We start from the raw sequence: 24,033 nt of genomic DNA, 5'->3' as shown, positions 1-24,033 counted from the left end.
GTAACATGATTCCTGCAGCAGCAAGGGAAAAAAAACCTTTTTGAAAAATGTGCACAGCCCGTGTCGTATCCAGGCTCAGAAAGACAGAGTAACAGTAACAGGTCAACAAACCTGCTCCTGCTCCTGCAGCCCAGGTGAGCTGAGGTGGGCGGGGCTTGTTCCACTGTGTGTGAGCTGTCAGTGGGGTGAACAGGGCAGGTACAGCAGGCTGTTCTTTTGCATAGAGAGTTCAGATCCGCACCTTTGTGCTGCTGTTTCATGCAGGAGAGAGCACAGACACCTTTTCTCTTTCTGGACTCAGGAAAACCGAGGATTCTTTCACTGATCATGAAGTAAGTCTGTTTAATTACGTTTTTTTTTGTTTTTTTTTCCCAGTGAATATTTGTTCAGTTAATTTCAGTCATAATGTTCATGGATAACTGAAGAAGTCACCACATGCCCTGTGTTGTTTACCTACTTGTGGTGAGTCACACTTGACAGACAGGTTTTCACGTTTTGACTTCACATGTGTAAACCGCTTTTTCTCCCCCTGAGGTTTCCAGAGTCTGCTGCGCTGTCAGAAGAAGGTTTTCTTGTCTGAGCAACATGGTCGACAGTCACTCAACTTTTCACAGTGAAGGTGAAGGAAAAGCCTGTCGCACATAGAGATTCAGAGGGGACCTGGCATCCATGGAGTCCAATCTGTCCTGCCTGTCTTCACTGACAGAAGACGACAATGTGGTTTACATTCAGCCACATTACAAAGAATCCTACCGCCTGGCCATTTACGCTCTGCTCTGCGGGGGCAAGGAGGCCTACGAGGAGTTCCTCCGAGCCGAGCAGATCAGCCACTTCCTGTCAGAGGAGGAGATCTTCTTCATCTTGGAAAATGCAGAGTTACCGGTTGTGGAGGACGAATCCGAAGGGAAGCGGGTCACAGACGAGGTCAGCCCCTCCACCTACTTCCCAACAGAGTCGGATGAGGAGGTGCCAGACCTGGACCTGGGCTGGCCGGAGGTCCTGCTGGAGGAAACGGACACCAGCATCAGCCTGCTGTTTCACCCGCCCAGACAAAACACACCGACCATTAAAGAAGTGGTTCGCAAACAGATTCAGGAGGCGAAGCAGGTGAGACCCAAACACTGTGAGACACATTACAAACACACTGTGAAGGTCTGAGTCTGAGCCAGGCTCAGCTGATCTGTCAGGTGTGGATAAATGTGTAGGGATTCATCTTCCTGTCTCTGGTGCAAACAAACACAACACACACACAGTGTCAACTACAAGCACAATGGCAGTTTATCAATAGCACGAACGCACAATGAAAGGCGTTGCTTTTATACATCGCTGCATATTTCTCTGCGTAAACAGTGGAACTGCAGGGCTGGGCTACAGTATACATTAACACACACAGAGCGGACTGTGGCTTGCACAGTGTTTCATGCAGCCAGTTACTGTGGCAGGAAACTTTAAATCAGTTTGCTGCTGCTGAAAGGCTAAAGACCGGATTCTGATTTGGATGATTTTGAAATTTGGTTTTGATGCTGCTCGGTTTGAGTTCACGACGCTTGAAGCGGTTTCAAACGGCGCCAAATTTTCCGTCCGTGATTCATTAATCTCCTCTGGGAAAGAACAGTGTGATCTGGTGCTTCATTGTCTGTATCACATCCAGTCAAATTAAACATGCAGGAACACATCACAAAGTCTGGATGGATGCTCTTCATCTGCCTCAGTCCCCACGAGCAGACACGTGTGCACATGTCAGAGCGCAGCCTCCTGCTCCTCCACAGGTCAGAGCCAGATGATCCCATAACATGTGGATGATCCTGCTGTGGATGTTTTACTGTCACATGTGAAGAACAATTACAAGCACAAGTGCATCCAAAACTGTACCAAAGAAGAAATATCCATAACATTGTGTTATTTCATGAAACAGTCAGAGGTTTTTGATGTAAAATCCAAGTTTTCAAAGTAAATAGACTCTAATAACTGGATGTGCACAAAACTCCATTAGATTTTAGTTAAATGAATGAAATGCTTTTAACAAATGTAGATCTCATTTAAATGAAAACACATGAAAACAACCACAACAGTAATCACATTATTGATAATACAACAACAATAAAAACAGAAACATTTATTCATAGAGGTGCATCGTTCAAATTGTGCCCCAGCAGCGACTGATGTTACATTAGTGTTTTGCTGTTGGCAGAAAACCGACGCAAGAAAAAACTGATCACCTGAGGCGAGTTATCAGTCATCACTCTGTTTACGAGGATAAATGACGAAAGCTCTTGTCACAGTGTGCGATTCATACAACCTAACATTTAAACAGAGGACCGCACAACAGCCTGCGCACACTCTCTGCTCGCATTTACACAGACGAGAAGTTAATTCGCCAGCAGTGAAATTCATGGAAAAGGTTAAAATGAAGGTCACGTTTCACCTTCAGACACATGACATTAACCAGCCAACGTGTCTGAGCTTGAACCAGCTCCATGTTCAGCTCAGTGTCTCCAGAGCTGAAACGAAGAGCTGACAAACTGCAGCAGGGTGTGTGTGTCTGTGTGTGTGTGTGTGTGTGACTGTGCAGGAAACGGACCCTCATTCCACAGATCTGAAAACGACTGATGAAAACGCAGTGCAGTCACTCGTGTAACGTGCACAGAGAAGTAACTGAAACAGGTCGGACTTGGTCCGATCGTTATCAGAACACGTACCATAAATCAGTGTGCTCTTTTTCCCTGTAGAGAACCACTCCTCTGATCATTTACATCCATCTGATGCTACATGCTGCCATGTGTCCTATTAATAACTGACCTGATGAAAATTTACATCAGGCTGAAGAAGGACAGTTAAATATTTAACAGAACCACCATGACTGTTCCACAGTGTGAAAATGTTCTGAAACGTCCTGAATCATGTCAAATAAAATCTGTTGTAGCTGAGATAACACACGTTTGCTGAGCTCATAGTGCAGCAGGACAAACTAAACACTCACTGCGACATTCTCATAAAATTATCATGTGAATAAAATTTTAAATTAAAGTAAAACACACAAAATAAATGATACACACACGGCAAAGGAGATTCAAAATGTTTTAAAACATTGGAAGGGCCCTGTTCATTCTACGGATCTAAACCATTTTCTATACAGTTTAATACAAGATGTGAATCTCAAAAATAACTATTCAAAAACCTTCGTCGCCGCTCAGGAGAGGCCCACTGCTCTGTAATCATTTAAATCTGTTCATTTAGCTTTTTGAGGAACTACAGGTGAAACAGCTGCACGAGCTCGAAACCTCTGAAGAGATTTCTAAGACGTACGGATACAACAGAGACTCGATCTGCCCCTGCTCCTTTCCCAGGTTTTAGTTTTAAAGGTTTAAATTCATATATTATTATTATATATTTGTGTTTGATTTCATGGATCCATATCCACACTTTCCACCTTTTATTACAACATATTTAAAAGTCACATCTCCGACGTCCTGACACCTTTTTCATTTTGGGACTGAAAAATCTTGTTGTTTCTGTACAAATGTGTCCACGTGTCTGTTGTGTCTCCAGATTATTGCCATAGCGATGGACGTCTTCACCGACGTGGACATCTTTAAAGAGATCATCAGCGCGACGCTGAGGGGAGTGGTCGTCTACATCCTCCTGGACGATTCCCACTTCAGGAGCTTCCTCACCATGTCACGCAGGGTGGGCGTTCACCTCCAGGACTTCAAGGTGAGAGATGAACACCTGTGTGAGAGTCCACATCAGAGGAGCAAAGGGTGGAGGGGAAAGGTTTTATGAATATGTTCAGTCCTGGGATGGTCGGGCGCTTTGTGTGGCAGCTCGCTGCCACTGATGTGTGAGTGTGTGTGTGAATGGGTGAATGATAAGCGCCCTGTAAAGCACTTTGGATAATAGCTGCTGTCCAGTCCACTGGTGCATGCACAGTTCATCTTCTGCTCAATATGTAAAGTTGAAGAGTAGGATTATCACTTCTTCTCTGGTCAAGCGTTCACAGAGAGACAGACATTTACTATTCAAAGCAGCAGGAGGCAACGGTCAGCACAATGACTTGTTAAATATGATCTGATGTGGACATTTTCTGACATTTTGAGAGAGAAATCCACCTTTTTCTGCTCCGTCAGTCATATGTTTGTAGATTAGTATTCCATAAATGTTTCCCTGCCAAAGGAAGCTTCGCCTGTGGCATGACCTTTCTTCTGTTGGCAGGAGCATTTAGTGGATTAAGTCTGACATTTGCTCCACACCCTTGTGGAAATGCTGTCATTTACCAGCTTTTCCCTGCTGCGTTCCTACCTGCCATTACCATACGAGACAACTGCAGCAGCCGTAGGACAGATCTGTTAGCGTGGCTGGATTTTCCTGTTAAACAGCATCAGGACAATGTTGAAACAGTCCAAACAACAAGTCGTCAGAACGAACACAGTGACGGCTTTGTGATCTCACTGCAAATTGCTTAGCCGGTAGCCACATCAAAATACCAGCCTCGGAAAAAACGATGCACAGGTTTCATCTTGTCGAGGGTTACAAAAGGTGAGCGTGCTTTTATGTGAGAGTGTGTGTGTGTGTGTGTGTGTGTGTGTGTGTGTCAATGGAAATGGAAAAAAACCTACTGCTTTACTTTTTTAATTTTCTTAAATTACTTTGTTTAGAATTTACTTAAAGCCCCATCTGTAAATCAAATCTAGTAAAGTAAAATGCATCAATATAAAAAGGAATTTAGTTAAGAACAGATTGTCTTATATTTCTATTTTCCTCAGTAACAGTGACAGAACAGAAAGTTCAAATTAGGATATTTTAGAAGAATAAATGACAAAAAAAACACCAAACAAACAGGTTAACAAAGGAGTATAAATCAAATAAAGCCAGTAGAAGGGTGAACTGATACGCAGGTGGAATCTCAAAGTCTCCAAAGAGTCTCTAAATGGTTTAGGTGAAATTGTGCAGAAATACGTGTATAAAATGATGCAAAAGCCATCCAGGTGTTTCATTTTGACTAAATGGTGCAGCCATAACAGATTTAAAGTTCCAGATTTAAAGCTGCTTTAGGTGAAATCAAAGGTCAGAACTGGATGTTAAAGGGTTGATTGTGCTTATTGCAACGTCAGCAGCCACATGAAGCTGTAATGGTCATATCACATACCACAGATGGAAAATGGAGAGATGGTTTTGCTGATCTTAGAGCTCTAGAGCTACTACCCACAGCCTTTGATAGGACACTATCAAAGGCTGTGGGATTCATCCTCCAGGAACCATCAACGTCCGTTTTATCACAATCTGTCCTGTGGTTGTTCAGATATTTCACTCTGGACTTAATCGATCGATAGAATGATGGATGAGCAGTAGAACTGTTTCTACGTTAAACTTAGCACCTAAATACTTGCATATCAAACGTGTTCTGATATCTGTTTTATTAACACTATCATCTGTCTGAAATGTTGATGCTGGAATCAATAACAATATCATGTTGCTAAAACAGCTAGCAAGCTAACATAAGCTTGCTAGCTGTATAACCAAACCCGTTTAACCCAGCCCAGCTCAGATAATCCTGCAGCTAAATTAATTCTGTGTGATTCAGGGTAATTAGGCTGAAACATGCTTGAGTGGTTTTTAAACAGGTTGTTTTCACATTCCAGCTGATGACGGGATCGAAGGTGTGCCTAAACTGCTTAACTAACTACAAACTAAACTGCTGTGTTAGTTCAGTCTCACTGTACTCTCAAAGAACGTAACAAAAAATTTGTTAACTTAACAGCCAGATATTTCCCTCAGGAGCTGGTAAGGACAAAAAAAGCTTAGATAGAAGTGAGTATTACTCTTTCAGATGGCAGAAATGTGACTCCTAACGTGGCTCCATTACTCCTGGACCAACTGCTACACTGTTAGCAAACATCCATAAATGAGCATCCATGCTGGGTTCACAGCTGCCCCCAGGTGGCTAGAAATCAGTTACTGCAGGTTTAAATGAAAACAGGTTTCCTGATTTGAAAAGGCACATGCACGAACAGCTGCTCCATTAAAAAATAATGACAGAAAATGTTTTGTGTTTCTTTCCCTTTACCCACCTGAGGTAAAACTCTGTGACTCTTTTTAATGTTTCTCCATCAGAACATCCGTGTTCGGACAGTTCGGGGGCAGCAGTACCAGTGTCAGTCTGGGGTGAAGTTTCATGGAGGTTTGGAGCAGAAGTTTATTCTTGTGGACTGCCGAACAGTTTTGTACGGGACTTACAGGTATGTCAGTCCTAATCATCCCTCTCAGATAAAGATCATTGCCATGAATCGATCTTTTTGTCCTTCTGTCTCTAACGCAAAATTCCTCACATTTCTCTGTTTCAATTTTATAGAAAAGTGCCTCTCATTGTTCCAGCATTTAAACAAAAATAAAAAAATTGTGAAGTGAGAAGAAACCAGAAATCATTCAAACCTGTGGTCACACATTTAAGATTCAGGACCTAAATGTCATGAATCTTACTAGACGGTGGTTTGACCAAACCATCGTACCTATTTAAGATGAGTACAAGTGACCAACACTGAGCAAGATTTCTGTTTTTTTTTTTTTTTTTTTTTTTTTTTTTTTTTAGTCCCACCCATCTCTTTCATGAATTAGAAAGGTGAGTCTAGGCAGGTCGACCTCTCATGTCATCCCTGCTGGGTTTCTGTTGACTGTGCCTCCATTTTCTTTTTCAGCTTCACGTGGACGTATGAAAAGATTAACCTCAGTATGGTCTTGGTGGTCACTGGTCAGCTGGTTTGCTCTTACGACGAGGAGTTTCGAAGACTCTACGCTCGCTCCGTAGTTCCTGCAGTTCTGTCCAGGGAGAGGCCATCTGTCCAGCACCTGAGAGACACTATGGCTTTTCAGAGCCCAAACTCCAGCCAACTTTCCCTTCACCAAATTCACATGAAATCCAGAGTGATGCACGGCATGAGGCATGCTCAGGATGATAAGTTTAATAACCTAACCAGGGGTTTGAGTGTGCAGGAGAGGCTGCATCAGTCTCACAGTCCTGACATGGGGAATCTGATGCGGGGGCACAGTTATGGCGGAGAACTGCAGAAGTTAAACTCCATGACTCGGCTGAGGATGGGGACCAAGGACATCGGAGTGCCCGGTGCTCCTGAGAGGACAAATTCAAACCTGAGAGGGGGCGGCGACTTGCTGCTTACAAACCGGTTGTCTCAGCAGCAGCTTCGGCATCACACTCGCTATGGTGCAGACCAGAATCTGATACCGTTCAACTCTGAAACATCACTCCACAGGTGGAAGATCGACACATACCTTAATGAGAGCAACATGCCTCTAGATGCGTCATGTGATCCGATATCCCCCATGACATCCCCATTTAGCAGTCACACGGGCTTAAATGAGCTTCAGTCACAGCTGATTCACAGCAGGTCGTGGGATATTAAGACCAGGATGGAGGAAATGAGGCAGAAGCGGCTCAGTCTGCAGGAATATGCCAATCTCAGGCAGAGCCAAGAGTCCTTGAGGTCTATGTATTCCACTCTAGAAAGACCTAAATACATGTCTTCATTGAGAGGCCTGGGCATGAGGCAGAGCATGATGGAATTAGAACCAAATGCACAAAATGGTTGTAGCATGGAACCAGCCAACCACAAAGTCAGTGAGCCAAACAAGGAAGGTTATAAAAGAGAGCAAATCCTCACTGACGGTCATCGCTCTGCCTCCCACTATGATGTCAAAACAGTTAACGATCAAAAGACAGTGCAAACCTACGACTGGTATGAACCTCTATCCAGGACAACATCAGCTGCTGACTTAGATACGAAACTGAACGATCCATCACTCAAGCTCTCGCATATGCAGTCCAGCGGTCTCAGTGTCCAGCACCCGAGAGCAATGGAGTCTTTGATTGAAATCCCTGAGGAAAAAGAGGGTTCAAATACTCGTGTCAACACTTCGGACTCTGCTGCAGTCAACAATGGATATGAGGAAATTTGCAGAGACGAAATAGTTGTTCCAAAGAAGAACTCAGAGAAATCAAGCACACCTGCACAATCACAATGTCAAGATCAAGCCAGACGAAGCCATGGTTCTGTGGGTAAGTTGGCCAACAGTTCAGCCTCAGCCGCTACTGAGGAAGGAAAGAAATCAGTATCTACTGAAGTAGAAAAGATTCCAAAGATTTTAAACACATCTGCAGCATTTCAGCATGCAGTGGAAGCTAAGAGTAGTCACGCAGAAAAGCAGCGAGAGGAACCAACGCTTCAGAGGAAGAATTCCATGAGAATGAAAGTACAATCAGTGCTTTCATCGGACGAAAAGAAAGCATCCAAAAAAGAGGAGAAGTCTCTCCAAAGAAGGGCCTCAGTTAGATCACAGAATCCATCAGGATCTAACCAAACCCTCAAGGCAGACCATTCACAGGCATCTGCTGCAGAGCAAACAACAAAGAAAGGTCAATCGCCAAGCAGTTCCCGGTCACAGAAATCTGCCGGTAGTACAACAGAGACTGAGAAGCATAAATCTGCATTTCCAAGATTATCTCCTCACCGTTCAAGCAAAAAAAAGACGAACTTTGCAGGAGAGCAGGATAGAGGCTCAAAGAGCACCTTGGATGACGAGAAAGCAACTGTCTTTCAAACCAGGAAAGTTTACAGCCGATACGAGTACTTGCTCAACAGAGAGAGTATTCCTCGGGATAAATCCATGAGGATGGCAAACATGTATCCCTCAGACAAAGACAGAAGCTCTTCCCTGAACAGGCATGACTCTGGCTATCCAGAGTATCAGACACAAAGTGGCCCAGACAACAAACTGGGACGATTCATGCAGCGAGTAGGAAATCTCATAGGCAAGAATAAGTAGAGATGCAGGAAGAGTAGAGGGATGCTCAGATATGAAAACAAAGTTCTTTGTATTGTTTATTGATTTTGGCTCTGACACAGATTATTTGTGGTCACCCTTGCAGTGTACTACATTTTTCCTTTGATGTTTTCATAATGTGGCTAAGATCTTACCAAGGAAGATATTTATCATTGATGCCAAAACGCTGGATGTCATGTACTGGGTATCTGGCACTAAATAAGTGTTCTTGTATTACCCTGTTACCCTGAACTGAATGTTACAGGGAAACAAGGTCAATGTGAAAATACTAGTCAGTCAAGTTGTTTACCAATCAGGTTAAAGCAGGGTGAATGTGACAGTACCGCTTCTAGACACTAAACAACATTTTATCAAGGTAGTTGAACTGTAAAAAATGTTGTTATAAATACGTTGGTCTTTATATATTGAATGTGTTTGTTCTCTCTGAAAGTTTAGGTCTCGTGATGTTCTATATTTTTCTTATTGTCAACAAATCCCATGACAAGACCAAAACTAACAACAAATGTATCCTGCTGACAGGTATTGTCCAAAACCTGTGCACCATGGAAGCTCCATTGTCCAACAACTATTAAAAACACATCATTGAGCCAAACTGTGGCACTGGGTGACATGTTCCTTCATCACAGTAAACTCATTCACTCTATTTTATCTCCACACACTCCATCATGCTGCTGTTAACACTCACTAGCCTACCAAATTTTTATTACTCCACCACTGGAAATAGTACCAAATAAATGCACTATTTCCTCCTGTTTGTGTAACATTAGCAGCCCTAAGAGACTGGTTTGTTCATTACACATCAGATAACAAAACTGTTGAATGGACTCAAAATGGAAAGACAACTTCTTAACACTAGGTTTACAGTATAGTGTAGCTTTTTTTATATTAGTTGAATGTACTCATCAACTGTAGAGTGGCAGCTACAGCGGTATTGTTCTTCAAAACAATAAAAATGTACACACAACAAAATTGCACCACTTTGCACATTGAGGGTGTGTTTTTACCTTTATTTTGAAATGACTGAAAAATATCTACAGTCCATATAATTATAATAATAATAGTAATAGTAATAATAAAAAGGTATCAACATAATATATAAAATAAGCAACCTTTATATTCAAGGAGGTGTTTCTCATGCTTTTATTTGTATGGCAGCAGGGGCTGTGTTTCACATGTTATGAAACAAGGAGAATTTCTAGATAAAATACTCCAGGCACTTGTTCCTCTCATCGTCCAGTTCTTGGGTCTCAATCTCAAACTTTTTCATGGCGATGAAATATTGAACAAACGGCTCACCGAGGGTGCTGCGAATGACGTGATCGTCCCCCAGGGCCTCCAGAGCATCATCGAGCTTCACAGGAATGGAAAATTCCTTCTGCTGACTCGGGGCTTTGTTCAGACCACTCTCAACGTTCAGGTTTCGTTTGATGCCGTCCAGTCCTGCGGCCACTGTGGCAGCCAGCACAATGTAAGGGTTGGCCATGGCTGAGCCCAGCTTGTTGTCAATGTGCATCTCCCTCCCACCATGACACTTGATGTTGAAGGAGCTGCTGTTATCGTTGCTGCCGCAGGTGGCGTACAACATCCGTTTGGAGTCTTTGATCGTCTTGGCAATGTGGCTCCGGCAGCCGAGGCCTGGCGACATCAGGCAGCTCAGGGCGGCAGAGTGGGTCAGGAGTCCAGCCAGCCATTTCGTGCCAATCTCAGACAGCTCGCCCACCTTCTCCCCGCTGTGGAAGAGGCTACGACGGCCATTAGCATCCCACAAGCTATGAGAGAGCACCCCAGCGTTGTACAGGCCATCGTCAGTGAAGAAGCTGGCGATGTAGCTGTGTTTCCGAGCCATTTCTTTGATGCCGGTGCGGAAGGTGAAGGCACTATCTGCGGCTGCAATACCAAACTCTGGCCTCAGATTGATCTCCATCTGGCCGGGCCCACTGGCAGAAGCAATGCTGTCTATGTCTGCGCCCATGCAGTACATGCTGTCCACCAGCTGCTGGAAGAAAGGCAGATCGTGGTTACTCAGCAGGGTGGTAGCAGGGAACAGGAGAGTCTTTGGTCCGATCCGGTCTGGCGCTCCTAGGACACAGCATTCGTAAGTGAAGGAGGCGTGAAGGGAGAATCCCAGGCTTTGAAGCTGGCCGAGGAGCTGCTTGGCAATGAGGCGTGGCGAAGTGCGAAGGGGGCTTCCTGTCACTGTGCAGGGGTCACAGATGACCCGGGCGGTCTGCTCGGCCCAGGGTAGGACCCTGAAGGTCGAAAGGTCAGGGATCAAAAGGACATCACTGCTGAAGTTGGCTGTGTTGGCGTGGTCCACTTCATTGCTCTTTGGGCTCAACGTTAGCTCCAAGTAGCTTCTTGGCATTGGAACCCCATATACAGCTTTCTCCTGCGGATGTAACGTTTTCATTAAAGGATTACCTAAACACTTTTTGAAAAGCCGTTTATTTGCGTTCTTTACAAAACAAACGAAAAGAATGATATCAATCTCATGCCTATGTGCCACGTACAGAGGAAAAGCTAGGAGTTGATTAGCCTAGCTTAGCATAAAGACTAAGCTAATCGTCTCCTGTTTCCAGCCCCATACGTAACCCAGAGACATAACAGTGGTTAACTCTTGGAAACAATGCAAATATGGGTATTTCCTAAAATGCTGGATGAGTATTCAAACACATTTCTGCTTCTTTCTGAAAAAATCCTGATAGTCAGACAGATAGATGGATAGATAGATAGATAGATAGATAGATAGATAGATAGATAGATAGATAGATAGATAGATAGATAGATAGATAGACAGATAGATAGATAGAGTTCCATACATGGAAGAAGCGAACCGGCACCGTCTTGGACCTGGACACCCCGTGGAGATCTGTGGCCTCGAAGCGGACAAAGTTGATGTTTTCTCGGGCAATCTGCTGCTTGATCTGCTCCATGGCTGCAATGAACCTCTGATTACCGGAGAACTCGACCGTGTCGTTCTCGTTATCTGTAGAAAACAGTGTAAAATCTCTAATAAACGAGACCAACAGGTCTACCAGGCCAATATATCGGCTGACATTAGCTCACTGCAAATGTGTCTGTATTGGGCTATATTTTGCTCATTTAGGTAAAAAGAAGCTGCAGCACAGAAAAACACAACAAGTCTTTAGAAACAGTCACCAACACATAGTTTGTCCACCACACTGACAAGCAGATGCTTACACCGTAAAACGTCCTGCTCTTTATAGATTTTGGTCACGTTTTATTTTTTGGTTTTTAATTCCCCATACAAAAATTATTTGTTTTGTGTACATTTTTATCTGATTTTTTTTAAACTCCAAAATATGGATTGGTCAGGCTATAAAACTGAGGCCAGAGTAAACTGAATCCCATTAAAAAAAACAGACTCAAAATAGACGATAAACTGTTGTTCCAAGTTTCTTTTGGATGAAAAGAGATGTAGATCCTCCTTCATGTCAAGTTACTGACTGACGTTTTAGTTTTGTAGAAGGTAAATTACAAAGCCAGCTTCAAATCAGATTAATTGTATGAAATTTCAAGGTAAAAATAAAAACAATACAAACAGAAATGCTCAAAAAAAATCAATATTCATCCACCGATCATTATCTGTTAAAAAATGAGAGCTAAATTTGACTCACAACAGAGGCAGGACTTTTAACAGTTGGTCCTGATCATAGAGACATTACACTACCTATGAACTGCGATAACGGTCCATTGACTTGCTAAATTTTGAGATATTTCTTGATTTGGGATGAAATTTTAATTGTGGATAAACTTGTCTTTTAACCAAAGTGTCACCAACCTGTATTAGAAGCTCCAGTCTCTTCCCAGGAGCCACTGCTCGCATGTGAGTGTTCACTGACTCCCGGCTGCCTATTTGTGTTTGCATCAGACCTGAATGAGCTGGATGAATCCATGCTAGAAGGCAGCTGAATAGATGTGCTCTCTCTAGGCCTGGGCCCCCTTCTGGAAGCATCAGAGTGGGGTTTGAAGGTGCTGAACACCCTGTGGTGGTTTCCATCGTCCTGCCGTCCCTCAGGCCTTCCACCACCATCTCTACCACTCTTGCTGCTGCTGCTCCCATGTAGGTATGTATAAGGACTCCCTGGCTTCCCATCATCTCTTCCCCGGATGCTGAGCAGAGGACTGTCCCTCAGGATGGTCTTCAGCTCCTCCAGGGTCTGCCTGGGGACACCCATCTCACCGTGAGACACCCCGGTTTGAGACGATGTCTCCCTGGTCCAGTCCTCCTCGACAGAAGGTTCATCCACCCTGAGATCATCAACTCGCTCTGTGGGCCTGTGAGGCAGAGGGCCAATGGAGATCACAGTGGGGGTGTCTGGGGGTATGGAGGTGCTGGTGGGAGCGTGGACGATGGATGGACCTTCACCTCTGCCGCTCCAGTCCACAGGAGGAGCATATTTCCCAGTCACCCTCACTCCCTTCCTGTTGCCCAGACTCATTCCTGTGCCATCTATTTGGTCTTTGCTTCTACTCTCACCCTCCTGGAAAACACACAGTGTGTCTATCACAAGAATGGTAAGACATGGTCGAGAGTGTACGAAAAGAATCAGCAAAGAGCGTAAAAGATAAAAATCTGTAATAAAACTGATCAAAATTAAGGTTCAAAGACATTAAAAAATAAAATACTAGACCCAGTCGACTGAGCAAAGTCCTGAGAAAACTGTATTTAAAGCCAAGATTTTGTGCTGAAACAAAATTCAAATCAAAAAGTTAGATGTGGAATTGTTACCTTGAAATCTTCAGAGTCATTCATGTCTTTGTTTGTACTCTTTCATGAACAGTGATTTGGAAATTTGATGGCCCTCATATGAAGACAGAGCTTCACTCGCACATTAATTTTTATAGACAATTGGTACAATGGTGACGGATTAGAAAATTCTTTTTGCCCCCCAACACCCACGGGAGTCCGGCTGGAAACTGGCACCGGCCGGCCCGCTGGTAGACACTGAGCCACGGCTGCTTTGAGCTCATTGGCTGCCCACGAGGACAATTCAGAGTCGCTTTTGTGTCATTGCAAAGTGAGACTGCAGAGCTCAGCAGCTCTGTTTGTGCTTCCAGAAAGATATGTGAGCAAAATTATTCCAGAGAGATAAAAACACACAACTACCAGCACCAGACAATGGCTGCTGCTGCTGCTGCTGGTGCATTAAACAGCTGCTGTCTGAGAGAAATCTCTCTCCAGTCCACAAAAGGTTTCTTAAAGAAGAAGCTGAACGTGAATGCTTACAGAGAACAGCAGCTCAAGGGAAATCTTAACTTTTCTTTATAATTTCACCTGCCACAAAATTCAGTCAAATAAACTCTAAACCATGAGATTCCATTTTGTTCTGGAGCTTTTTATCATATAAAACTATGTTCCTCAGTACATTTCATCTAAAATTATCATAACAACGTGGTGTGATTCAATTGAAGGCTCCGAAACAGCCACTAAAGAATTCCTATGTGCCCAGACTGAGTGTTTGTGTACAAATGGCAAATAAAGATCTTGATTCTTGAGCTTGTTTGCAGGAGATAAACGGTCAAACTGTTAATTGAAGGGGTCGTGTTGATGAATTAAAGAGCTGAATAAAAAGACAAATCAAGTCATGCTGAAGGTGGATAAACACCAGATTACAGGTTGCTGCTAACGTTTAATTTTTCTGAAAAGCCTCTTTGTGCAGTTTGGTTTACTTACAGGTAAAACAAATTCTTTTGAAACCATATAAATATCCTGTATGTTTTAATTTATTACTGGAAATTCTTCATACATGTTGACCTACATGTTTGTCTGATTTTTGTCCAGCTGACCTGCAGTGTTCTGATCTAAAGACTGAGCTTATGTTACCAATTAACCGTTAATAGAAAAAAATGAGTTAGAACTTGCAACCCTGAAGTATGTCTTAGTAAAAAAAGTGGTAGAAATGTAATTAAAACTTTTTAAAATTTCTTAAACTACCACCGCTAATGCAGCTATCACTACTGCTACTATACTCCTAATACTTCTTCTGCATTTGCATTACACACACACATTTAATGAAACATCAGATGGTCTGAGAAAGTGAACTTAATTGGGACCCAGTTGCCTCAGAGATCAGTTTCATGCTTTAAAGTCTAATGTGCTGAGCTTTAATGTGCTGGTTAATGATGCAGACCTGATCCTAAACAGAGGCAACATGAAACATCCAAACATAACCTCTGAGGTCAGAACTTTTAAACTGAAATGGGCTCACTTTATCCAAATCACTAGAAAAAAAAAAAATCCCATGTGGTTTCATCTATGCAGAGTTTTTGAAATAGCTGCTGCCAGTATGTTATTTATAACACGTGACGCAGTGCGCTGGAGGTGGAAAGATTTTTATGTACGATATTCAAAACAGGATTGGTCAGTATGACGATACAAACTGTGAGACAACAAACAATACATGTCTCTATATGTGCATGGTAGATTTTACCATCGCCTTTATACTTTTAACTTTTCTGGCAGTATGATGAATGCTATAAGATTTTTTATACAGTCTATGTTTTTGAACGGCTTACTGTGATATTAGATTTCATCAATATTGCCCACTCTCGTAGCTCAAAACACTGAAAAATGACATTTAAAAACTCTACAGCAATGTTTCTGTTGTTGTTAGGGTGCATGCATGGCTAGATTCCACTAGGGGTAGACTGACAAAGATTATGTTATTTTGTTATATTTTATTTTATTTCTGAGTGAACTGACTTTTGAAACAAGCTTAATGATATTTTTCCTATTTTCCAATAAACTGCATCAGTTTAAAATAACTTGAGGTGACCGGAGTGGACACAGTGAGGTCTGGAAAGGTCCAGTTGTTTCAGGTTCCTCTTAATGACTGTGGATGTTTTCTGGTGTTCTCTGTCCACACGTGGTCCCAGGAGGTGAGGGAGCAGTCAGGCCTCAGCAGTCACCACCTGACCTGTGCAGCATGGAGGCAGAGAGATGTCTGGGCAGAACACCTCACTTTTTCAGGGTGGGGTTTCCAGATCCCCGTCAAGTTGGAGACGATTAAATATAGAAAAGGCCGGATGTTCCCTGGGTTTCTCTTCAAAATAGTGCTTATTATCAATGGGAACAAAAATACTTGGAGAAACAAAGATGGTATTGAAATTAAAAGAATAGAACACAATTTATTTGTAAGGTTGTGAGCTGAACAATGATCTAAGTGGAGAGAAATCCACTTAGATTAACATAAAACACTTTGTATTCTCACCACATTTCATGTAAATGCTTTAAAGCAGGACTCAAAACAAAAACAATATTTTCAACACACACTTATTTTTTGACCAATCAACAGTCCATAAGCCAAAGATATTATATCATATTTTTCATCAAATCATCGTCAAATCCTCTCATTTGAGAAGCTGGAAGCAGAAAATGAAAAGAAACTAAGGACTAACTGTGGGAGTGGCAGTGCTACTACGACATGCGGGCGTTTTATTTTGAAAATCCTGACAGGAAGTTTATCTCCCCTTTCTTCCCAGATTGTCGGTTTCGTCCGGACAGATCAGGAGACTTCGGCTCCGCTCGGAGGAACAGCACCGGACTGTATGGTGGAGAACCGTTTAACAGATTTACCTTTTTCTGGGGACCGGCTGTATGATTAAGCTACAATCTTCAATGAGTAAGCATATCCCAGTAAGTAACGCGTTTTTTCTGTGGCTGCCATTTTGTGTTTATCCCTTCGGCTTGTGTTGTAGCGGTAAATCAGTACGTTATCGTTACCTACTGGCCTTCACGTTGTTTTCGGTTAAATCACGGCCTGTTCGGGACAACCCCGGTTTAATGTCCCCGCGACTCGGACGCCGGGTGCTCGGTGTCTTAGTTGGCGGTAACATAAACTGACTAACCCGGCGTTTGTCCCGGGTTTTTTTCTTTAGTCGTAATCGGAGGGTTTCGGGTGATGTTCGTCGTGGTGTGAGGGGAAGCCGCTGTCAGATGCGCAGCACGGGGCTGGTCCTCGCTGCCTCGCTCGGAGTTTCTGTCGGATAAAACCGACGCATTTTTGTGTGAAATAAATCGAAAACGCGAACGGCGTTTTGTTTGCGTGTTCCGACGCGGAGCCGCCGCCCGCTGCTTCTACGAGGCGTCGTGTTTGTCACCTGAACGCAACGTGTGGTTTGACCGTCTCGCAGCTCCTGACGGTGCCTATAGGCCTCTAACGTTATATGATGGCGCCCAGTCTATCCCCACACAAAGGACACTTTACAGCCCGGCAATGTAATGCAATAACACATCCTCTATTTAAACCACTTCTCCTGTGCTTCGTGTCTCGTTTCGTGTCACCTCCCTCTCCGTCTTTTAATCGCTTTCTTTCTTTTTTTTCCCCCCCACACGGTGATATTTTCTACCAAACGCTGTTTTTCAGCCGGAAAATACCGGATTAACAAAGCACAGTGGAGCGGCTTAGGTTCGAGTGCTTGGAGAATAAGCTGCAGAGAAACACTTCCAGTAAACGAGCCTCCAGGTGTTACACACTTCTAAAGGGCAACAGCATTGGGAGTTAAATGGCAGTGAAACCAAGTGTGGGTCAGATTTGATGGTGATGGTGATGATGATGATAACAGAGGGTCTGTTAAAGCCCCGCTGAAGGCCTCATGGTGAGCTCAGCTCTCAGAGATATGACCTACATGTCAGAAATGACACATCCTTTCTATTGTACTCCGGCAGCCATTAGTTGGGACGTTACACACCACCGCGGTGTGAGTTTATGTAACATTCAGGCAGGTAGATTTTCCCTTTTCCCTGCTCTCCTCTCCATTATCATTACCTCAGGTTTCTCACACCTACACCTGCTCAGCACGGGAATCAAACCCCAGGCTGTTGCAGTGGCCAGCGCCTTGCTCTGCATGTTCATCTCACAATCTGCTTTTGTGACTGAGTCACAAACACTCGAACGAGTGTGAAACTTAAAATTATACCTCGGAGTGCACGTGTGGTTAAAGTCATTTGTCATGAAACAAGTCATTCTGGGAAATTTCACCGCTGCTTCTCAGTGTAGCAGGAGACGATGTAAATAAGATAAATACAAACAGAGACTTATTTATTTGCTTGTGTTGTTATTACTACATTATTCTGTGTGTTTATCAGGGTCGTGTGGCGGCTGGGTATGAAAGCATGAGCTACAGGAAACTGTTCAGACCATATAAAGACAAATACAGACGCTACCTGCTGGTGTTTCTTACACTACACTGAACTTCAGTCTCTTCTGCTGCTTCCTCTATCACTGGTTCCCTTTTGTACATTTCTTAAGTTGGTGTAAAATGGCTGCTCAGTAAAGAGTCCTTAGGTAGAGAGTGTGTGTGTGTGTGTGTGTGTGTGTATATGATGCAACTGAGCCACAATACAGAAATGTCAGACTGTAACTGAAGGATTACTGTTTTCAATTAATCCTTTGTCCCTAAAACGTCAAAAAAATAATAATGACAGATGTCCATCACGAGTTGTCAGAGTCTAAAGTGCCGGCGAACATTGAAAAAAGCCGCGATGTTCAGTTTACATTGATGTGAAACAGAGAAAATATTTCAAGACATCACATTTCTAAAGTGCTAACGATCAAATGGTAAGTGTTCTTGGGGGATAACTGCTTTTAAACATTCATTAATTGAAGCTGCAGTAATTAGTTGTCTGGTAAACAATTAATCAGAAGCAGTTCTGATAATTGATTAATCATTTTTGTAATATTTTAAAGTAAAAACATCAGAAATGTTCTGTGACCAGGTTCTGAAATGTGAATGTTTCCCAGTTTCTTATTTGGCTGAGATGGTACACTGAGCACTTTGGGCTTATTTTATAAACCAAGCAACTTATCAATAATGTTGGAGCTTTAACTTTACTGTAAATATGATTATATTTCCATCAGTCAACTAACTAATGATTCAACTAATAATTTCAACATCAAACCTTTGTATGTTCGCAGAATAATCAGCTGGAGCTGGTGTCAGAGATCAGCAAAACATTTAATGTGATCAAGCTTTGGACCAACAAACTAACAAAAAAAAACAAAAACAAACACTAATCAAGAAATAAAATGGGCTCTGAAAGGCAAAGGACACCTGCACTGGCTGGTTTTCATGTTTCAGGGAGAGGTTTTTTTTTTGTTCCCAAGCACAGAGCGCCTTTCATGCATTTGTTAACACACCAAAACTCTACAGAAGCTCTCCGTGTCTTTCAGTTGTGTGTTTTTAAAAGCTTCTTCTTCTTCTTTTTCTGTCTCGTCCCCCTCTGTGTCCTGCAGCAGTTCTGTGGTGTTCTGGGTCACACATTTATGGAGTTTCTGAAGGGCAGTGGGGACTACTGCCAGGCTCAGCACGCTGCCTATGCAGACGAGTGAACAGCCAAACTCGCCATCGATCCGACGCACTTGAGCCACAGGAGGGACCCCGGAAAGTTGGCAGGACCGGGACGCCTCCCAGAACCAGCGACAACTCGGCCTGGATGGGGTAACTCCACCCGCTGCACACTGCCCTCGTCGGCTTCCGCCTGGCCAGAATCAAGGTGGAACCAGCCTTGTTTTTTTTTTTTCTTCCTTTTCTTTTGTTTTATTCCTGAGGGGAGGGTTTTCAGTTGCTTTTCTGATTGTCCGACCTTTTTCGGCCGCCAACTTCCCAAATTTCCCCGTTTGCCTGTCGCAGCCTTCGTTCGTTTTGTTTTTTAAGCCTTTGCCAACCTCGAAGAAGACCGGAGGATTTTCGTTTCTGGGTTTCTGGAAGCTCGTTGGACATTTGTGTTTGACATTCCCTCCGAGTTTAACTAAGTGTTTACATTAGTGTTTTTACTCTGTGGAAGACTTTTAGGTTTCGTTATATATATTTTTTTTTACGTTGTCACAATGGCTCGAATGAACAGACCGGCCCCTGTGGAGATCACCTACAAAAACATGAGGTTCCTCATCACCCACAATCCCACCAATGCCACCCTGAACAAGTTCATCGAGGTGAGCTGCAGCGTCACTGATTAAAAGATAATCGATTCAGTCAGGTGTGAGTGGAATTAGACGTTTTGAGGTGGTTTCTGGAGATGAATGTTCACGTTAGGAAACATAAGGCCAGATAATAAGATCAGATAATGGGCTGGGAAATGTATTTAGTTAGGATAACGTAGTATAAAGGCTCTAAAAACATGTTTCAGAGGAAGATAAAACAATAATCAAGGACATTTTTGAGTTAGATAACAGAAGCTAGGAAAACCTTTTGTCTTTAGTGTCTCTGCCTGCTTACTTCTTCTCACCAGTCCTCTGATGTATTTTTCCAGGAGCTGAAGAAATACGGAGTCACCACCGTAGTGAGAGTTTGTGAGGCCACCTATGATGCCACCCTGGTGGTGAAAGAGGGAATCCAGGTTCTGGTGAGTTTAAACACACACAGCTAATGAAGTTTTTGACTGAGTCAGTTAAAGCAAAGCAAATTTCATTATATTTCCCTTTTTTTTCCACCCCAGCTGTGGGTTTCCCTCCAAACATTCATGGTCAGTTTTATCTCAGTGCTGTGAAGCTGTTTTCTTACAGCGTTATGTAAAAATTTCCACCAATAAAACACGAAACAGACGAAGTGCGATCAGTGCGATCATGACTCACAGCTTGTACCTTTCCCTGCTGTCAACATGGTGATTTTATCCTCAGATTTAGTGAGTTCATAGACTCCCTGTGAGGCTTGGTAACATTTCCACTTGCAAAGCATTTGTTGACAGATGGGTGCAGCTGATCCCAGTCCAGGTAGGATTCCACGTATTCAGGTGATCATGTTGCTTCCTGTACGTATCAGAAATCATCTTCCTCTGCGTGGGAACGGATTGGAAGATGAAGCTGATATAAATTAGTGGATTCAGTTTTAAGGCTGCAGTTAAATGATTATTATTTTCATTATCAGCGAATCTGTAGAGAAGGTTTTCTGTTTGTTTGGTTTTTTTCTATTAAAAGTCAAAAAACTGCGAAAGAGGCCGACAGCAGTTTTCCCAGATTCCACGGTGACGCGTTCAGATTTCTAGTTTTGTCCTGATAACTGTCTAAAACCAAATCATGTTCAGTTTCCACTGATGGAAAACAGATAAAAGCAAAAGTAAATTCTTGCTTTGTCTCTTATCAAAAATGTGTTTTCTGTCCACCGGCTGATAAATGGACTTCAGTTCTAACTTAATTATCTGTCAGCCAGAAGCTTTTCAGCTGTGGGAGGGAGTCAGCAACATTGCACCATTTTGTGAAGTATTTTACATAAACTGATTCTGTGACTGACTTCACTCAGTAACCACGGAAAACATTTTTAAAATGTCAAATGAAGACACTGATACAGAAGAAAGAAGGACCCTACAACCGTCCCTCCCCCTACAACAACATTTTTCTTTCCCTGCAGCCGCTTCAGCCCTCACACTTCTTTTGTTTTGGTTTCCAAGAAACTGGGCCGATGACGTTATTGCCCTCTTTCTCCCTCTGCCTCTCCAGGATTGGCCGTTCGATGATGGAGCCCCTCCCTCCAACCAGATCGTGGATGATTGGCTGAACCTGCTGAAGCTGAAGTTCAGGGAGGAGCCCGGCTGCTGCATCGCTGTCCACTGTGTGGCAGGACTGGGGAGGTGAGCACTCACTCGGAGAGTGTGACGCTCCTGTCACGCCAGATAACGCTTTACACGTGATCTCTGTTTGTGGGAATATGGCAGATGAACCTGATACACAGAAACAGTTAGTGTTGAAACAGAGTGTTGATCGTTTTAAATCATCTGTGAATCAAAAAGAGTCTGAAACACTCTGATCTCAGCTTCTGAAATGTGAGATTTTCTGCTTTTCTCAGGTTTAAATGTTGTAAATTGAATTTTCTTTTTTGTTTGAAATCATCGCATCGGGCTCTTGGAAGCTGTGACAGGATTTATTCACTGTGTTAATCAGAAGAACGTTGCAGCACCAGAAACTGAGCTTTCTTCACTGTGAGAGTATGAAACATTGCTTACATGTAATAGTAGAAGCTCTTACGTTTTCACAGATGTCATTACTGTTTTATTTTGATGTGTTATTATATAACATTAGATGGTGAAAACATCCAGACGTGTTCTGTTTCCATCACTCCTGCTTTTAATCTGCTCTGAAGCTCGCTGGACGTCCTCTCCCTGAGCCTTTGATGTGCCTGTTTTGAAAACTGTGAAATGTTTTATGTGTTTGCTGTTTGAAAACAGCGTCTGAGGATAAAAAGCGCAGCATGGGTAAAAAAAAAAATGTACTTGTTTAACTGACGTGCTCCTCCTTCTCCTCCGCAGAGCTCCTGTTCTGGTCGCACTCGCCTTGATAGAATGTGGGATGAAATACGAAGATGCTGTCCAGTTCATTCGACAGTGAGTTCATATGACAGTAAACACCCGTTGTCTTGTCACATGGGCCACGCCATGGTTTGGTTAGACACTCGTTTTGAGATGATCTGCCTTTTTTTGTGTGTTCCTCACAGAAACAGGATGAGTTTGTGCGACAGAAAGCAGGGAGGGATGAGTCATACCTGTAAATAGCTGAGGTAGTATCAGATAGTGAGATAAGAGTGATTCAGGAGGAGGAGTGGAGGGAGTGTGATGAGTCATTGCTGGGATTGTTTATAGTTCCCACATGTTTACTTTGAAATGATAAAGGCATTTTCATGGAATAAGTTCTGCGAGTGATGTCAGTGTCATGACGTTGTATTTTTTCTGGTCCTGACCCAGCTGGTGTTCAGAGAAAATAAAGACCTGTTTGGATGATTTTGCGATTAAATGTTGAATGTTTAAAACGACCTGAATGAACCTCCTGCTGTTTCTTTCAGGAAGCGTCGAGGAGCGTTCAACAGCAAGCAGCTGTTCTACCTGGAGAAATATCGTCCAAAGATGCGCCTGCGCTTCAAAGATTCCAACGGCCATCGCAATAACTGCTGCATCCAGTAGAGCCAAGCCCTGAGCCACTCCAGCCCCCAACTACAGAAGAGTTCAAGTCAACCTTGCTAGCTTATTACCTGGCAGGCTTGTTTTCTTAGTCATTGTGTTGAAGTATTTTTATTTGGAAAACCATGCGCGGTAATTCAACCTAATTCCCCTCTCCCTCTTCAGGTTCAAAATCAAGTGTCAAAAAAAAAGGAAAAGAAAAACGAGTTGTGTGAACTGGGATCAGTGTTTCTTCTTCATGTGCCCGTTAAAAAGAAATGAATAAAAAAAAAATGTAGGAAGGGCAGCGCTGAGTCGTGTGTCATTGTAAGATGTTGGATTAATTGTTTTTCTTCATCCCAAAGATTTTGATTGGCCAGTGCGTTTATATTGTTTGAGAATGTGCTGAGAAAAAAAAAAAGACGTTTCTAATTTTGCGTGAGAAATTATTTCTCCCCTCCCCCGTTCAATTTTAGGGTTCCGTGTCCCGACTGACTAGAAAGAGGTATGCCTTCCGTGAAATCAGATGGTTCATCCATAAATGCCTTACAATCGAAGTGGAACAAAGGCAATCGAGGTGGGAGTCGTCTCCCGCTGGCATTTGGAAAAGGTTTCATTTTTCTACTCGGAATAAACAACAAAAAAAAAAAAAAAAAGAAATAGTTGCCTTTGTCTCGTGCAGGAAGTCTTACACTTACTTATGCTCTTTCAGTAACTATTTTTTAATATAAAATGCTTAGTTGTTGCGATATTTGTCAATTGAAAGTCTAGGAACTCGTACTTTTTTCTTTTCTCTATCAAACCTTCTGTTTACTAATTAACTGCCATGTCCAAAATGTGATTATTTTTTTTCAGTTTTTTTGTTTTGTTTTTTTTTTCTTTTGCTTCAAACTGGACTTCCAACGTCTGCGATATTTTGTATGCCTTTTTATTTGATGTCCGTAACTTAAGACTTGGATACTTGATGATTTTATGTATTTGAAAATGTGTACTATTATTATTAGGTTGGCTATTTATACTATCAATGGATGTGTGATTTAGTACCGTGAGCGACAAAGTTGTACCTGTTCACCAACTTGTGAGAGTACATTAAATGATACACTGAAAAACAAAGGGACGTGTTAATGAATGTTTTTGTTTTCAGTGCTTGTGGATTGTTGCTGCCATCGTGTCCTGGTTCCTTAATACTTTTTAAATTGAATGGAAATGGAAATTCATTCTTGACTTTGGAAATCAGAGTGAGAGCCCCTGTCTTCAGCTGTGCCTCATCAGCTGCTGAACTTTCTAAATGT

The 24,033-nt window shown here is 42.7% G+C and overlaps 3 protein-coding genes across 6 annotated transcripts; 2 read left to right on the top strand and 1 right to left on the bottom strand.

The window, feature by feature from the left end:
- Positions 1 to 191: 191 nt before the first annotated feature.
- LOC121180298 (protein FAM83B-like) lies at positions 192 to 9,827 on the top strand. 2 transcript variants are annotated; one of them, XM_041035588.1, is made up of 5 exons: positions 192 to 332; positions 535 to 1,107; positions 3,550 to 3,714; positions 6,112 to 6,236; positions 6,693 to 9,827. In XM_041035588.1, exons 2-5 carry the CDS (start codon positions 670 to 672, stop codon positions 8,833 to 8,835), a joined length of 2,871 nt encoding a protein of 956 aa, XP_040891522.1. In that variant the 5' UTR covers positions 192 to 332; positions 535 to 669; the 3' UTR covers positions 8,836 to 9,827. The 2 variants fall into 2 exon arrangements, with proteins under 2 accessions (XP_040891522.1, XP_040891523.1); XM_041035589.1 differs by having other exon boundaries at positions 214 to 332; positions 543 to 1,107.
- Positions 9,828 to 10,048: 221 nt separating this feature from the next.
- On the bottom strand, positions 10,049 to 13,639 carry lgsn (lengsin, lens protein with glutamine synthetase domain). Its single transcript, XM_041036729.1, has 4 exons — positions 13,607 to 13,639; positions 12,656 to 13,358; positions 11,673 to 11,839; positions 10,049 to 11,242 (listed from the first exon to the last, which is right to left on the bottom strand). Exons 1-4 carry the CDS (start codon positions 13,628 to 13,630, stop codon positions 10,049 to 10,051), a joined length of 2,088 nt encoding a protein of 695 aa, XP_040892663.1. The 5' UTR covers positions 13,631 to 13,639.
- A 2,721-nt stretch (positions 13,640 to 16,360) lies between these two features.
- On the top strand, positions 16,361 to 23,397 carry ptp4a1 (protein tyrosine phosphatase 4A1). Of its 3 annotated transcripts, none has more exons than XM_041036142.1 (6): positions 16,361 to 16,513; positions 19,116 to 19,811; positions 20,129 to 20,221; positions 21,312 to 21,442; positions 22,118 to 22,192; positions 22,648 to 23,397. In XM_041036142.1, exons 2-6 carry the CDS (start codon positions 19,707 to 19,709, stop codon positions 22,763 to 22,765), a joined length of 522 nt encoding a protein of 173 aa, XP_040892076.1. In that variant the 5' UTR covers positions 16,361 to 16,513; positions 19,116 to 19,706; the 3' UTR covers positions 22,766 to 23,397. The 3 variants fall into 3 exon arrangements, with proteins under 3 accessions (XP_040892076.1, XP_040892075.1, XP_040892077.1); XM_041036141.1 differs by having other exon boundaries at positions 19,113 to 19,811; XM_041036143.1 differs by having other exon boundaries at positions 16,365 to 16,499; positions 19,113 to 19,811.
- The last annotated feature ends 636 nt before the right edge of the window (positions 23,398 to 24,033 follow it).

The sequence above is a fragment of the Toxotes jaculatrix genome, chromosome 4, assembly GCF_017976425.1.
Source record: "Toxotes jaculatrix isolate fToxJac2 chromosome 4, fToxJac2.pri, whole genome shotgun sequence".
Taxonomy (NCBI): Eukaryota; Metazoa; Chordata; class Actinopteri; family Toxotidae; genus Toxotes; species Toxotes jaculatrix.
The sequence above is the reverse complement of the archived record's forward strand: the minus strand, read 5'-3'. Positions and strand labels throughout refer to the sequence as shown.

Coding starts and splice junctions, on each gene's coding strand:
- LOC121180298 (XM_041035588.1), top strand. CDS start 670: ATGGAGTCCAATCTGTCCTGCCTGTCTTCACTGACAGAAGACGACAAT. Junction 1,108..3,549: donor AGATTCAGGAGGCGAAGCAG/GTGAGACCCAAA, acceptor TTGTGTCTCCAG/ATTATTGCCATAGCGATGGA. Junction 3,715..6,111: donor TTCACCTCCAGGACTTCAAG/GTGAGAGATGAA, acceptor TTTCTCCATCAG/AACATCCGTGTTCGGACAGT.
- lgsn (XM_041036729.1), bottom strand. CDS start 13,630: ATGAATGACTCTGAAGATTTCAAG. Junction 13,359..13,606: donor ATGACTCTGAAGATTTCAAG/GTAACAATTCCA, acceptor TGTGTTTTCCAG/GAGGGTGAGAGTAGAAGCAA. Junction 11,840..12,655: donor GACTGGAGCTTCTAATACAG/GTTGGTGACACT, acceptor TGTTTTCTACAG/ATAACGAGAACGACACGGTC.
- ptp4a1 (XM_041036142.1), top strand. CDS start 19,707: ATGGCTCGAATGAACAGACCGGCCCCTGTGGAGATCACCTACAAAAAC. Junction 20,222..21,311: donor AAGAGGGAATCCAGGTTCTG/GTGAGTTTAAAC, acceptor CTGCCTCTCCAG/GATTGGCCGTTCGATGATGG. Junction 21,443..22,117: donor TGTGTGGCAGGACTGGGGAG/GTGAGCACTCAC, acceptor TCTCCTCCGCAG/AGCTCCTGTTCTGGTCGCAC.